The sequence below is a fragment of the Mytilus edulis genome, chromosome 13 (assembly GCF_963676685.1).
Source record: "Mytilus edulis chromosome 13, xbMytEdul2.2, whole genome shotgun sequence".
Classification (NCBI taxonomy): domain Eukaryota; kingdom Metazoa; phylum Mollusca; class Bivalvia; order Mytilida; family Mytilidae; genus Mytilus; species Mytilus edulis.
Window position 1 is genome coordinate 33,795,680 of NC_092356.1, and position 16,221 is coordinate 33,811,900.

A 16,221-nucleotide genomic window follows, 5' to 3' on the forward strand; every position below is an offset into this window, starting at 1 on the left:
TGAAGAGGAAATTCATTTTCTGATGGAATGTTCAGCATTCGAACAAAAACGACAAGATTTGATAAATTTTGCTTTGAAAACATGTTATAATTTGACAAAAATCTAGACACGGAAAACGTATCTAATTTGGCTTCTTTCATGTGAACATGAAGAAAAAATGTAACACTTTGGCTTTTATTTGTATAAATGTTTAACAATAAGAAAACAACTTACTACTAGCAAAGACGTATAATACAACAAGCGGTCGCGAATCAAAGTCAAAGTATAAATAACCCTTTGTAGAATACATTATAATAATAGTGTTTAGATTCTAAGCACAATTCTAAACACATCGTTTGAGCATTTTTTAAATGTTTTGGTCTAAATATGTCTCAGTTCTTATCATGTTTAGGTTGACAATATGTTGAGCTTAGAAACTAGTGTTTTATTCCTTAAAACTTAAATTCTTAAGCACATTTAAAAGTGTTTATATTCAAAACATGTCTACATTTTTAAATGTGCTTACTGAGAAATGTGCTTGTAAACATGTTTAGAACTAAACATGTAATCCATGTGTTTATTGTTTAATCACAATTTCTACAGTTTACTGGTTCTAGCCTGCAATAAAAGTAGTTGAGACGAAAATGAAGTGAATTACTAGGAAAAACTAATTCATTATATAAAGTTAAATTGTATTGCTGTTCTTGATGTTAAAACAGAAGTTACAACATTATTCGATGAAGCGTTCCATACTGTGTTATTAATGCTATTTATCAAACCTAAATCACGTACTTTCAGGATGTACTTGGTTCTTGCAGTTACAAATTTGATTCATACATTTGCGTCGCAAATTTCGAAAGTATTCAATTCGGAAAAGGTAGATGAATGGATTTATCATCGAATTTATCCCTGCAAACAAAAAGCACAAATTCCTCACAACTCTGGATGATGACATACCGGTAGAAAACCCGTCAAATAAATACACTACGGTTAAAGGTGTGTTTACAGTAAAGAATAAAACAGCTATAATACCAATTGTCATGCACAGTTTCAAATCGGATTTTGTTATTTTTCGAACATTTAACATATCCATTTTCTTTTGATGTTGAATAAGATATATTAATAAAGTTGTCATAGCAACCACAACTCCGATTTGAGTAACGGCAAAAATAATTCCGAATGTTCCATATGCTGTATTTTTTTGTTCTTGAAATAGACTATCAAAGGAGCACGTACGGTCGCCATGGTAACTTCTGACAGTTACCGCCGACACGATACCACTAAGTAGTATAGCAAGTCCCCATGCCATTATAATAATTGAAATTGAAACTTGTTTTTTCTGTTCGCTCACAATTTTTAACTGTAAACAAATTATCAAATTCCGTTCAACGCAAATTCCTAACACTTGAAACATGGACGCCATAAACGTTACACAAATTAAGTAGCATCTTGAAGCACAGTTAGCGAAAGATAGCTTTGTTCCTCCAAGTGTGCTCGTAATCAATAACCAAGAAACTCCAAGTACAGCGTCTGTTATACTCAAACTTAGCGTATGTATGTACTTCATTTTCAGTTTTCTTAAGAACGTCAATATCACCAACATTAACGATGGAACATTAAAAACAACCGTTAAAGATCCAAAAACATATAAAACTAAAACGAACAATATAGAACTTTCATCGTTACAATTAATTCCGCAATACGTATCATTTTCAAATGTTGTAAAGTTATGTGTTGTGTTCATTTTACTGAAACCAGGAGTATATAATATATTACTCGTCTAAACATCAACCCAACAATGTTAAATCTGTAAATTTGCTTTCGCAATTTTTTGTTCTTCCCTCACCGGAATTCGAACTCATGCTACTTAGATATTGTGACACCATGCACTGTATATATATATAGATATATATTAGATATACTGTTCCCAGCTGAAACTGACCACTGGCAATCATATTATCAAGACTTAATGACGTATGTAATAGGGATTTACGGATTATTGCATCAGGTGATCAATAATCAAAATTCACATTGACAGAACTGACAATTATTGGAAAATATTAATTATTAAAACCATTATTATTGAATTTCTATCGTAATATATATGGATGAGTTATATATAAGCAACCTGATTTGACACACCGGTATATATACATACGAACTGCTACAACTGAAATGAAGAAGACAGAAGAAACTTGTTTTAAGCGTTTTCATGAACCAGAAATTTGAATATGGTCACTCACAAAGAGTATATCTTTTAGACACAATTACACAATTTAAAAAGGAAATCGAGGAAATTATTACGGCAGAATTCATTGAGTGTTTAGGTAAAGGTGGAATCTTTGGTTAGCTTGCGTGTTAGCTGAACCATGAAGTCATTATAATGATTATTAGATTAGGTAAACTACCCACCTTTACTAGTAGATTAGTCCGACAGATAAACAAAATATCTTTCTGTAGGACTTAGGTTCGAAAACGACAAAGTAGAATTTTATGTACCGGTTAATTGCAATTGTCACTCATTTATACGTATATTTATGAATGACTGATCTTTATAAAACCAAAAACATAGTTACAAAGAAAATAACTATTGTTGCACTCTATCTATTATCGCTTTTACATGACCGTCCGTGCAAAACCTAATGGGTAGTCAAGGTCGTTAAAATTCGTCTCGTCAATCGTTTTTACAACTAAGAAATCATAAAATGATTATCAGGGACAATAACACTCAAAGGAGCCAGTTGACAATTGTGGTCAAGTTGAGATATTCGTAGATCGTGCCTAGCAACTTTGATATTTACTATGTTTCTCTATCTAGCTATTATGGTTTCTGCCACAAAAAAATGCATATAATTGAAAGAAGAAAATCTGTCAAGGGCAATAATTCAAAAGGGTTCAGTTCTGGACTTCGATCATAAGTTGCTGAACATTTTTTTTTACAGTTCCTCTATATTTATTATCCTTTTTAATAACAAAATAGTTATCGGAAAATGATCATTCATGGGCATATAACTCATACAAGGAGCCAATTGAAGTTGACGCAATTGTAGATCTTATTGTGCTTCTTTGGTGTTAATCTTAATTAGTTTCTGCAAAAAATGCATAAAATTGATAAAACCATCTTAAAGGGTAATAACTTCTTTAACTGGCTAATATGACAAGTAGACACGTTGACCTATACTGATGAAATTTTTTAGCTATTCACAGTTTCTCTCTATCGATTACGGTTTCTGCAAAAATTGTAGAAAATCACTATAAAATATATATGTGCACAAATTTGATAAACTCATCGCTTAAGGTCAACAACTCGTTATAGTCTTCTATTAACGAATTCGGTCGTGTTTGTGAATTTATTTTTCTTGATAAATTTGGTATGCACAATTTATCTCTGTAAAATTTTCTGCAAAAAGAAGTATTAAAATTCGTCTTTCAAGGGAATAACATTAAGTCATGTAAGGGGTCATTGACGATTTCGTACATGTGGACTTATTATCAGATACTATTTTATTGAACATTTTTACATAATGCAAATTCAAAAAAAGGATAAATACATCAACAACTCTAGCTAACAAATGGTCAATTGATGATGTCTACCATATTGTCTTATGTATATATATATATGTTATTGTTCTGGTCAGTTTTACTTTTAACAAGTGTCTCTATCTTTTACAGTTTTCAATATGATAACCAAAAACTATGTTTTCTAAAAAAGACATTTCAGGGGCAATAACTCAAAAATTAATTCTCTGAAGATTACATATAATTATAGGATATACATTAACCTTCCGATTAGCTTTACCCAAGTCAGTTTTGCTCTGAATGTTAATGTTTTGAGATATATGCCAAATACTGTAATTTCTTCTTAAACTTGACATTTCAGGGGCAATAACTCCAAAATATGTTGTTCGATTTCTCTGAAAACTCCAAAGGATCTATGAGGGGGGATAGGAGGGCCACGGTCCTGATTCCGAAATCCCGGGCTTAAAAACACGAAATCCCGAGGTCACGAATTTAATAAATTAAAATCCCGACATCCCCAAATTCGAAAAAAGAATTCCCGGATCCCGAAAGGGTCAATCCCGAAATCCCGAGTTTAAAAATACCCGATCCCGGAGTCCCGATAAAGGTCTTATCCCCACTCATCTATAGATCTTTCAATTAAAATAAATCTTTTAAAAAAAGCCTTGAAATAATTTTGCAATAAAAAGAAAAGGTTATAATTATTCACAGTTTATATCTGAAAGTAAAACTCTTAAAACAAAACTAACATAAATTGTGCCAACCGCGTACGAGACCCTCATGGGTAGTTAATGCATGTCGTCAAACGCCTCCGTAGTAGCAAGGATTTGTATATTTACCATAGTTTACGATACATATCCTTGGTAGTAGAAATAAGGAGACGTTAATAAATTGCCTCGCGAGATTTTAAAAAGCAGTTAATCAATTATAATACGTCATATAACTGATATTTACATCTGAAGATGTAGATTTCAAAGTTGATAGCTCTTAAAATATTTATCAAATTTCAGCCATACGTGTATGTCAAGCAATAAAAGTTCAAGTTAAATTATTTTATTTTTAAGATATATATTTTATCAATTATTTACATTTAACGAGGTCAACGCGTTATAATATGGACCTGTTTAGAATATACAGTACTGACCGAATTGTTACTACTAATGCTGAAGCACAACTAAAATTAAGCACAAATAAAATATAGCACACATGCAAAAATTTAAAGCATGAAAACACTTGAACTAAAAAATAAAAATACGTGCAACCAAGGATTTGTATTTTATACTATACAAATCCTTGGTTGTGTGAGCTTGCTACTTGGCGTGTGTTGTTGTGTGTACTTGCTATGTGAACTACTTGTGACTGCAGTTATAATGTGTGCGACCAATTTGTGTCTGACCAATGTACTGACTGATAACCTCTGACTGGTTTGACGTACGATAACCTCTGACTGGTTGACTGGAAAAATACAGACAATTCGAAATATATAACTTTATTTGTTGATGGTCGCTTTGCAAGTGATAATATATTATACATTACACAATAGACATGATAGAATGATATATAATATAAAACACAACATAATGACATTGGAATAGCAATCACACAATTCTTTACAAAATACAAATAAATGACTGAAACATTGTATCGGGCCAAGCAGAAGTCACATTTAATCTGAATAATGATACGACATCATTAATGACTGATTTATGAAATAGAATGGGGAAACTAGCAGAATATTGAATGACGGGGGAAACTAACTTGAAACATAATAAAAGAATGACTAAAGTCACTTGCCTTACTTACTAAAACAGATCTCAATATATGATAGCTCATTTAATACCAAATATAGATTTTGACTAAGTTTCAATGCTCAATTTAGACTGACTGTATTTTGTATACACACTTAATAAAACTTGCTTATCAAAGCTTAACACAACAATAGGAATTGTGACTTATGATAACGAAGAATAAAGACAATATAAAACATTACAATAATTAACTAAACGTGCTATAAAAACAGTGGCTTGCTGCAGTTTCATATGTTTGACTCGGATCACCCTCGATGAGGAGACATCTCAACCTTTCGACATGACAAGAATATTGATTGCATGATTATGCTTGAATTATGAATTGAATTTACCTTCAGAGTCTATGATAAACATGACATAAGAACTTAATAAAGAGAAACCCATGTTGATTTAATATCTGAGTTGACTGAAAACGCTGTTTTCAAATGGGAGGTAACTCTTTATTGAACTGCCTAAAAACCTGACTATACCTTGCAGCAGCGCACTGATACTTTCATTAATAAAATACATTGAATAAAATAAGAAAACTAACTACGCTAAAATAAGACAAATAACTTGTCCTTTTCATACATATAAAAACAATAATTACATATGTACATTTAATAACTGATACACTTCCTTAGCTGAAGATTGAAATCATTCCTTTAAATGTAAAACTAGACTGAACATAACAATACGTTACGAATGCAACTCTACTTAAACGTTTTATTTAATTTAACATTTAAAAGACCTAACTTGAATTACTTAGATAGAAACGTGAAACAATTATTATCATAATTATTTACATTATTTAGATTTTATAAAACATTGTAAAATGACTTGATTATTTTAAGTTTAGATATGAACTCTGTTAAAATCAGTTTCTGAATAATTTAGAATATTAGTTTTCCCTAAACATAATATAATTTAACTTCTTATATTTGAAATATTAAATAACTATTTATATTTGCACTCACCTGGAAAAATACAGACAATTCGAAATATATAACTTTATTTGTTGATGGTCGCTTTGCAAGTGACCACAAACGCCACCAAAAATACTAAGGTCATGTGACTTTGTTTCCAGGTGAGGCACAAGAAAGTTTATTTCTTAATTTAACAAAGCATTAACTGATTGAGACCCCTTGACGGTCCTCATGCCTCATTACATCATAAATATTTATCGCTTGGGTTTTAGGCTGAATAAGCGCTAATTGAAAAGACTCTTAAGATTAATTGTTCTTTACATAAGAGAAATCTAAAGACTATGTAAAGCTGTGACTTTATCTATTATTTATCAAAAGTCTTATTTCCTTCTTTGTGAAATCTATTTGACACTTACATGGCTTAATTTTAAATTATAACACAAAAAGCTTTGTAAACGAAAATCGTTACATGTTAATAAATTGACACATTTATTTCTTTATCCAATTTTTACTTAAATAATTGAATTTATTTATTTCATATAAAATTTAATTGTAAATTATAAATAAATAAGTTAATAAGACGTGATGTCCACTTCATTTCATATAAAATTTAATTGTAAATTTTATAAATAAGTTAATAAGACGTGATGTCCACTTTTGCCCTGTCACATATATCCCTCCCGCTGAGAAATTCGTTGTCCCCAACGAATGAATTTTGAAAATAAATGAAATTGTCCAAAATGAAATGTTTTATTGATACAGGTTATGACATCTGAAATATGAAAGAATAGAACACATGAGTACAGACACTGATATGAATAAGTCTTGCATGATAGAAAACATTTGTCCAGCTTGTTAATACATGACAATATATGTAAATTTTATAAATAAATTAAACAATTTTAAAATATTTGTGGTGTGCGATCAAAATATATGAGGTAAACGTGGTTGACATAACATTTTTCAAGATTCTGGCTTTTATCGGATTGATTTGAATTGTGTCAGGGATAGGGATTTCTTGTTTTGTATTGATATTGACTATATAAAATCCAGACCAATCGACATGAAATCTGGTTATAAAAGTTCCTGAAATTCTTAGATTACCAATGTTACTTGGTGTGGAAATTTCCCAATCTGAAGGGCACAGGGGTAAATTGAGAATTGGGATAACAACACAATGTAGACCATTGCTGACTTCTAATAAGACTTGAGTGTGAGGCTGAGAACGACACTGGGTATATATGTAATGTAATGCAACACAAAATGAAATTATGGTGAGAGATGTCAAAACAAGTGATGGCCATTGACCTAACTGTGAAATAAAATCTATGTTGTAAGTTTCTGGAGTTGTAGATTGTACATTTCGAACAAAATTGAAAGTGGGTGGAGTTATTGGAGTAACAAATGCTGAAATTGATGGTGATTTTTGTAAGAGGATTAACGCAGTTGTTAATGCTCTCACTTTATTGAAAAGAAGTACACATGCTACTGTCATAATGATTGATAATCCTAAAGCAACAAGGGAGATAATGCCATTGAAATCTGGCCATGATTCGATTGCTGAAATCTGTCCATCTAACATGGATTCGGACAATGATTTGAATATGACTTTATCTTTTTTAGTAGCCTGTGCGATTCTTTTCAAACTGAAATGTAACTGTTGATCTTGGGCAATAAATTGTGAAAATGAATGATTGTAAAAATTTAAATTGGGAAGATTCAGAACAGCTGGGTTTGTAAACGTTGTGTCACCCATTATTGAATTATAGGTCTCTGATGAGAAGAAACTCTGAATCAGTGCTAAATTAACAGGATGAAGTATAGTAACACTATCTGAATTATTTTGACATTGATCTACTTTCTTGGGTAAAAATAGCATATCTGTTGAAACTGAACACATACAAGGTATATTTAAAAGGCAAAAATTGCAACCTTTTACAATCTTATTAAAATTTTGGCAATCGAAAGCTAAGGTATTTGTTTTATAGACTAAAACAGCATTGTTTGAGATTGGTTGTAATGAGGGTTTGACTACATCTATCAAAAATCTAAAATCACAAAATTTATGAATATTGTCTTTTGAATTAAAAAAATAAGGCTGATACACAATCAGGTGATGCAGATGATATTAGAGACAGACTTTCTATGCAATAAAGGATATGAGATCCTGTACATGATTGTAGTTTTTCGTGTGAAAAGAAACCATAATATTGATTATCATTTGATACAACTAAGTATTTAGGTAAATCTAGAATTTGTGTAGCATGAGTGCTTGTGCTATTTATTGGAACTGGATATGAAAATATTTCATACATTGACATTGGTACAGAAAAAGTAGATATAGAAAATTTGAGACTTATATACAAATGTGAATGTTGTCGTGTATATAACATGTTTACATTAGAATAATAATGAGTTGGGTCAGAATGAGTAAGATAAAAACCTTTGAATTTCTCATTAAGTATAATTTGAATTTGAGAAATAGTATGTTTCAGAACATGTGGAGGAACGAGGAAAGGTGATAATTTGCCTTTCACAAGCTCGTGGATTCCAATTGTGATTTCTTCTAAATATTTATTGATTTCTGAACTATCATTCATTTGTTTGAGTGAAAGAGATGATAATTTTGCACTGACTTTTTCGAATTCGGTTATGAATTTGGCAGTTTCTTGTGTTACATTTTGAATGAAATCATGATTATTTTTGATTTCTGATACTATATTTCCAAAGCGCTTATCTGTCTTTGACATATATGATGATAATAACTCATCATGATGAGCCATGGATTTGGCTAATTTATGACTGTTTCTAGAGAGAATGTTCATATGACGTGCAAGGCGGTTGACATCTTTGACTGTAGCCGTTCCAAACAAACTCTTTGAAATTGAACCAATAAAATCGAACAGACCTCTTTTGCTTTTGCTTTTTATGTTTGACTGCACTAATAAATTTTCTTTCGGAACAAGTTGATGAATGGTATTGACAGTATGATTGATGTTGGATGAGATATGAGCTCGCACTGCAGATAGTTGTGATATTGCTTGATTCAATATATAACAATGCTGATGAACAATATCACAGGACGGATATGGTTGACTTTCTTCTTTCTTGGGAATTGGGACTTGAAATGTATGATGCCAGAATTCCTGTCCAAAGATGATGTTGGACTTTTTGGAGAACACAACTCCATAATTTATGCGTTGCACAATTTCTCTCGTTGGCTCAACTTGTTGAATGCAAAGCAGCATAATCCAGATGAATGTGGCATAACTTAAAGCACCTACAGAAAACAAAGTAAGAATGTTGTAGATAATGTGCAACAGTGTCGAGATAGGAATAGCGAGTTCCTAATAGCACTATTGACATGAGATAACTCATTATTTTGACACCATGGCACATTGAAGAGGAAAAGAAAGCGATAGAATTATACATGATCTAAATTATGCCATAACAAATGGAAAACACTTAACCTTACATTACATTTGAGAGATATGGTGTGTGTCTGCTTTAGTCAATGAAGACTTTAAATCTGATACCAGACTGATATCAATATGATTATTGATTTGCCATAAAAATAAACCAATTTTGATGACTTTGAAGACCTTTGACTGGTCTGATTATGACCTATGATTGATCACGATGAAGTTACCCTTGACTGGTACAAAAACGATGACCCTTGACTGGTCGAATAGACATGACCTTTGACTGGTCGAAAAAGAGAATGACCCCTGAGTGGTCAATATAACAGTGACCTATGACTGGTCCAAGTGACTATGACCCATGACTGGTCTATACATACGGATACATACGGCTCAGTATATATATAGTATTTTTAAATTGATTAGACCCTAGACTGGTCGAGATGACATACAATAATATAAAAGACATGAAAAAAACAATAACAAGTGATTGAAAAATGTGGACTATAAAAAAAAATATGTACATGACTGACTGTAAGAATGACAATAAAACATATTTCCATTGAAAGAAACTATGTAATATCTTGACTGGAGGAAACCCTGTACAATATCTACATATGGAGCAATCTTAAATGACTACTGAAAGAATGGATTTTTGACTGGACGTCTGCGGCGAGTGCCTTTCTGTGTCCTGGTGGCATAAAATTGTCTGATGATTTCAGTAGGTATATGTTCTTCAGGTTCCCATGTTTTCTCTGTATAACCAGCCCATTTGATTAAAAACTCGGGGTTTCCTTTGTTTTTTCTAGACTTGATGATACGACTGATTTCGTATGTTTTGTTTTGATCAATGTCTTGAATTGTATCATCTGGAACATCAGCATCGGCGATAGTGTTGTCTTGATCATTTACTTGGGGATTTTGATCAATTTGTTGGTCGTTTTGTTGAGGTTGCACAAAGTTTGGTGGTACAATGCGCATTGGATCTTGACGAGGAACATCATCATCTGGTGCACCAAGGTCTCGTCTATGGTCAGGAGGATGATATAGTTTAAGTCTGTTTGCATTGATCATACTTTTTAGCTCTTTGTTATTGCTACATCTTCTTAGTTTGTATGTATGATTTAGGCCTTTTCTAGCAATGTAAAATGGTCCATCAAATTTTCTGTGTAGTTTTGATGACAATCCTACAGGGACTTTTGGTGTGTACATTAAGACCTGGTCTTGTATTTCAAAGGTAGGTTTTTCTGTATTTTTGTCATAATGCAATTTCTGGTATTCCTGTGCATGTTTGAGATTTTCTGTAGCTAAAGTTCTTGCTATCTTCAGGTTGTCTAGCACGTTTTTGATATGGTGTACAAGATTCTTGTTAATATCAGGTTTTGGAATAAGACTTGTATCAAGTGGAAGATTCATCTCCTTGTCAAAAACAAGATAGAAAGGACTGAACTCTAATGATGCTGAAGGAGTCATCCGAAAGGCCATAAGAATACCTGGAAGAAGTTCAGGCCAGTTAAGCTGATTTTCATCGACAAGAGTTCGCATACACTGAATAATAGTTTTATTAGTGCGTTCTGCTACAGAATTAGTTTGAGGATGGTAGCTACTAGTAAAAGAATGTTTTACATTGTAGATTTGGTTGATTGCAGCAACAAGTTTACTGGCGAAACCTTGACCCCTGTCTGTAACAAGACTATGACATGTTCCATATCTTGAAAAGATTTCTCTGTGAAGTATTTTAGATATTTCTTCAGCACTCTCAGATCTAACTGGAAAGGCTTCTGTCCATTTACTAAAAGAATCAACTATTATGAGAATATAACGGTATGATTCTTTTGTAAGTGCCTGGAATGGTCCTATGATGTCAAGGTGCCATCTACTGAAAGTATCTTGAATTGGCATGTTTGTCAGTGGTACTCTCTTTGCATGTGCTGGTTGTTTAGCTCTTTGGCACATATCACACCCTCTGATATAGTCTGCAACTGCTTGGTACATACCAGGAAAGAAATATTTTTGCTGCATGGCAAAATATGTCCTATCGAAACCAAAATGACCTAGATTGTGGTAAGACGCTAGTACATCATTCCTAAATTTTCTAGGTAAAGCCAGTTGTTTAATGAAACGATCTTTGTGTTTTACCCCTCTAGAACGTGGTTGGAAGAAGTGATAAAGTACTCCATCTAGTAAGCAATATTGTTGGAACTCATGTTTCACCTTGTCTGCATGTTTTTTGTCTTCAGGAATGATGTCGTTTGAAAGATATGTGTATATGTCTTTAAAATCAGGACAATCTTTTTGACAATCTCCTATATTTTTAGTTGTGATGTTAAACTCTGTGGGCGTGTCTATTGCAGCTAAGAGAGGTCTTTGAATAGGTGGATTTTCAGTGAAGAAAAATGTAACCTCTACATGATCAGAATTATTTGGTTCAGATGTTGAAAGATTATTAACCTCAATAGAAGGAATGCTGTCCTCTGGCTCTGGAAGATTGTTATCAGTATGGGGATACTCTCTGCGGGACAGACAGTCTGCATTTGTGTTCTTACTGCCTCTTCGAAAACATATTTCATAGTCGTACCCTTGTAATAAGACAGACCAACGAGCCAATCTACCTGTAGACTGCTTAATACTAGAAAGCCATTTGAGAGCTTGATGGTCAGTGTAGATCTTAAAGTGACTATTAGCAAGATAGACATGATAGTTTTTAATTCCTTCTAAGACAGCTAGACACTCTTTTTCACTGATAGACCATTTACTTTCAGATTGTGAGAGAGAACGACCATTGTAAGCACAGACTCTTTCCCTACCTTCCGAATCAAACTGACCTAAGATATACCCTATAGCAGTTCCACTAGCATCTGTAGTGAGAATGAAAGGTTTAGTTAAGTCTGGATAGGCAAGTATAGGAGGTGAACAGAGTGCATCTTTAAGAGTGTCAAAAGATTTTTGACATTTTTCTGACCACTCAAATGGAACATCCTTCTTGGTGAGATTTGTAAGAGACTTGGCTATGTACGCAAAGTTTTTAATGAACTTGCGATAATAGTTACAGAGACCTAGAAAGCTTCTGACTTGTGTCTCAGTTTTTGGTACTGGGAAAGATTTTACAGCTTCAACTTTAGACTGATCAACCTTGACACCTTCTCTTGAAATTATGTGACCAAGGTAAAGAACCTCTTTCTTTGCAAAATCACATTTGCTTGGCTTCAGAGTTAAGCCTGCTGATAAGAGTCTATCAAAAACCAACTGCAGATGTCTCATGTGTTCCTCAAAGTTTCGACTGAATACCAAAATGTCATCTACATATACCAAAGCCATTTGATAATTGAGACCATGTAACACATGAGTGAGCATATGTTGAAATGAAGCTGGGGCTGACGCTATACCGAAAGGAAGTCTCTTCCATTGATATACACCACTAGGTGTTACAAAGGCTGACCTGTGAGCAGTAGAAGGGTCAAGGCCGCACTGCCAATATCCCGAGAAAAGATCTAGAGTACTGAAAAACTGAGCTTTGCTTTTGCCAATAGAGTCAAAGACATCCTCAAGACGAGGCAAAGGAAAAAATTTGGTTGACGAGACTTGATTCAGGGATCTGAAATCGCAACAAAATCTAAGCTGCCCTGTTTTCTTACGACACATGACGACTGGAGCCCCCCATTCACTGTTTGATTCCTCTATGATGTCATACTTGAGTAGCTCCTCAATTTGTTTGTTCATTTCTTCTAAGACATGGGGTGACTGACGATAAAATCTTTTTCTGATAGGTGGGGCATTTCCTGTGTCAATTTTGTGTTGATAGACATCAGTGTGGCCTAACTCACTCATGTCTTTGGCAAAAACTTTCCTGTTTTTATGGAGAAAGTGTGTAAGTGTTGCTTTTTGGTGATCTGTTAGATCAGAATTGTCTAAATTAAAGTTCAATGTGTCTTTGTCCATGTTTTTATCACCCAAAGAAGTACCTTGACTGCGTTCAGAGTTGTCCACTTTCTGACTAAGTGACGTAACAGACTCTGAATTAACAGGAGAAACAGAAGCAACTACAGAATTTTCAGGTAAGAACACTCCTTTCTTAGTAGGATTCATGATTCGCATGAGAGACTTATTCCTGTTGACTAGTGAAATGCAACATTTTGCACCAGCTAAAGACTGCTGAGGCAAACTTGACAAAGGTTCTAGAATGGCAACCTGACCTTGAACCCTTGAGGCTCTAATGGGAATGTCTACTTGAGAAAGAGGTGGAATAGTGATGGAAGAAATAGTCCTTGCTAAACCTGAGTTCATTTCGACTGATGTGTAATTTTTGGTTCCTGTTTCAGGAATGAATAATGTTTCTTCATCAAAATCAAGATGGATTCTATTGTGTTTAAGAAAGTCATGCCCTAATATCATCTTTTGTTGCATGTGATTCAAGATGTGAAATTTCTGTTTACTTGTTACATTACCTAGTGTGACATGAAGGGTAATAACTCCTAACATTTTATGGACTTCACCACCAACACCCACAGCTTCATTGAAGTAAGGTTTACGAAAACTTTTACTCTTTATGCCTAAATTTTCTAGCAAACTTACTGAACAGCAGCTGACTGAAGCACCACTGTCCACTAAACAGCTGACCAAATTGCCATTTACATTTGCTAAAACAGAATTTCCATTTAAGTGAACTAATTGCAAAATTTTTGCACTTCTCTTATTTTTAGAGTTATGGGTGTTGTTGGTGTTTTGGGCCGATTTGACACATTTACTGATAATGTGCCTATCCATGCTCTGGATAGGCGCGTTTCCCTAGTAACCATTACCATGATTTGATCGGTTAGGGTTCTGACTTTCCCTCATTTTTTGTTCGCACACCTCTTTGTAGTGACCAATTCTGTCACAATGAAAACATTTGACTTTAAAAGCTGGACATTGTCTCCTTATCTTGCAAAACTTACCACATCCCCTGCATCTGTCACTCTGTCTCTCTCTTCTCTCATACTGCAGGTTTTGTCTCTCCTGTACCTGTGGCTGTGGCTTAGGCTGCATTGACATCACTTCTTGCCTGACAACGCTTTTAAATGACTCAGCTAAAGAAGAACACAAGGCAGAAATATCATTAGCACTAAAGTTAGGAGTGGCATTAGCATGGTTATGAGATACATTTTGAGAACAATAATTAGTTTGAACTTGTCTTTCAAAAGGATTACAACTAATAATATTATTTGCAATTTCTACAGATTGTCTAAGTTCATTAAATGTTTTTGGGTCACGTGAGATGACATGTGGCCTTAATTTGTGTGACATGCCATTAATAGCTAATTCTATAACAGCACTTTCTGGCAATTCGGCTGCTCCTACTGCCAGTTGTTGTATCCTTGTTAAATATTGATGTCCGCTCTCTTGGTCAAGTTGTTGTATTTTGAATAGCTGACTGCTTGTTTTTCGGTTCGAAAATCTTAAAAGAAATGCTGCTTTAAGATTTTGCAGATTGTCTCTTGTTGCACCTTCTAAAGAGTTGAACCAAAGTTGTGCCTGACCTTGAAAGTGAAATTGGCATGAAGCAATTGCTTGTTCGTCGTTCATTTTAGAGTAGATTTGAAATGACTCAAAAAGTTTCCACCATTGAGTTGGTACAAGAGAAGATTCATCGGAAAATTTTGGCACATTAATTGAATTAGACATTTCGAAAAAATTGAAATCGGTATCTTCTAAAATTTCAGCTTGAGGTACGACGTTATTAATTTCAGGTTCTTGTGTATTTTCTATTGAACTACCTGATACCAAATTACCGATATCTTGTAAAAATTCCTCGTCTGAAGAATCTAGGTGACTAATATTCTGTTGTGTGGAGGGCTCTCTCTGTGCTGATCTGGATCTTGATCTTGTGTCTGGGTAGTTACTTGGTTGAGCACCTGTTTTGCTGTTCTTTAAAGGCATTGACTAGAGCTGGATCGTTTTGGGTCGTCCACCAATCTGTGAGCTTGCTACTTGGCGTGTGTTGTTGTGTGTACTTGCTATGTGAACTACTTGTGACTGCAGTTATAATGTGTGCGACCAACAGGGCCGTAACTACCTATGAGGCAGGGGAGGCAACTGCCTCCCCTGAATTTTCTACACCAAAAATTTTTTTTTCGAAGTAATAAAATGATGTATTGACAATATGTACACGAAGAACTTCAATTTATATTATAAACAACACAAGTTTACAGTTTTACCATAGTGTTAACAGTGTTATCATTTTCCGGACTTTTGATCGATAGTGAAACGTTTCAGTATTATCATTTTTGTTCGTGTGACCGTCCGTCATGTTATTCGTTATTCGTATGAGAACACATATGAAACTTTGCTTTCGACAATTTTGATTAAAACTTAACTGTTCCCATTTATTTAGGAGCCGTCAATCAAGCAGAGGAAGTAAGTTCCCTTTGTATTGTGAATCTTTTATGATATCGGAAATTCGTTACCGGCTGAATCAGCTGATGGAATATTTTTTTAACGTCTTCCGATCGTACGAATGGTCAATGCCTTGGTAGTTTAACACTCCGATTCGTTGTAGCAGGGACTTTTTATACTAAATATATACTAGTATAGAAATATTATCTGGTTGTAGTT

The 16,221-nt window shown here is 33.8% G+C and overlaps 1 protein-coding gene across 1 annotated transcript; it reads right to left on the reverse strand.

Annotated features, from left to right (window-relative positions):
- Positions 1-8,288: 8,288 nt before the first annotated feature.
- On the reverse strand, positions 8,289-15,661 carry LOC139502089 (uncharacterized). Its single transcript, XM_071291442.1, has 2 exons — positions 14,565-15,661; positions 8,289-9,491 (listed from the first exon to the last, which is right to left on the reverse strand). The coding sequence occupies exons 1-2, from the start codon at positions 15,544-15,546 to the stop codon at positions 8,296-8,298; spliced, it is 2,178 nt and encodes a 725-aa protein (XP_071147543.1). The 5' UTR covers positions 15,547-15,661; the 3' UTR covers positions 8,289-8,295.
- Positions 15,662-16,221: the final 560 nt, after the last annotated feature.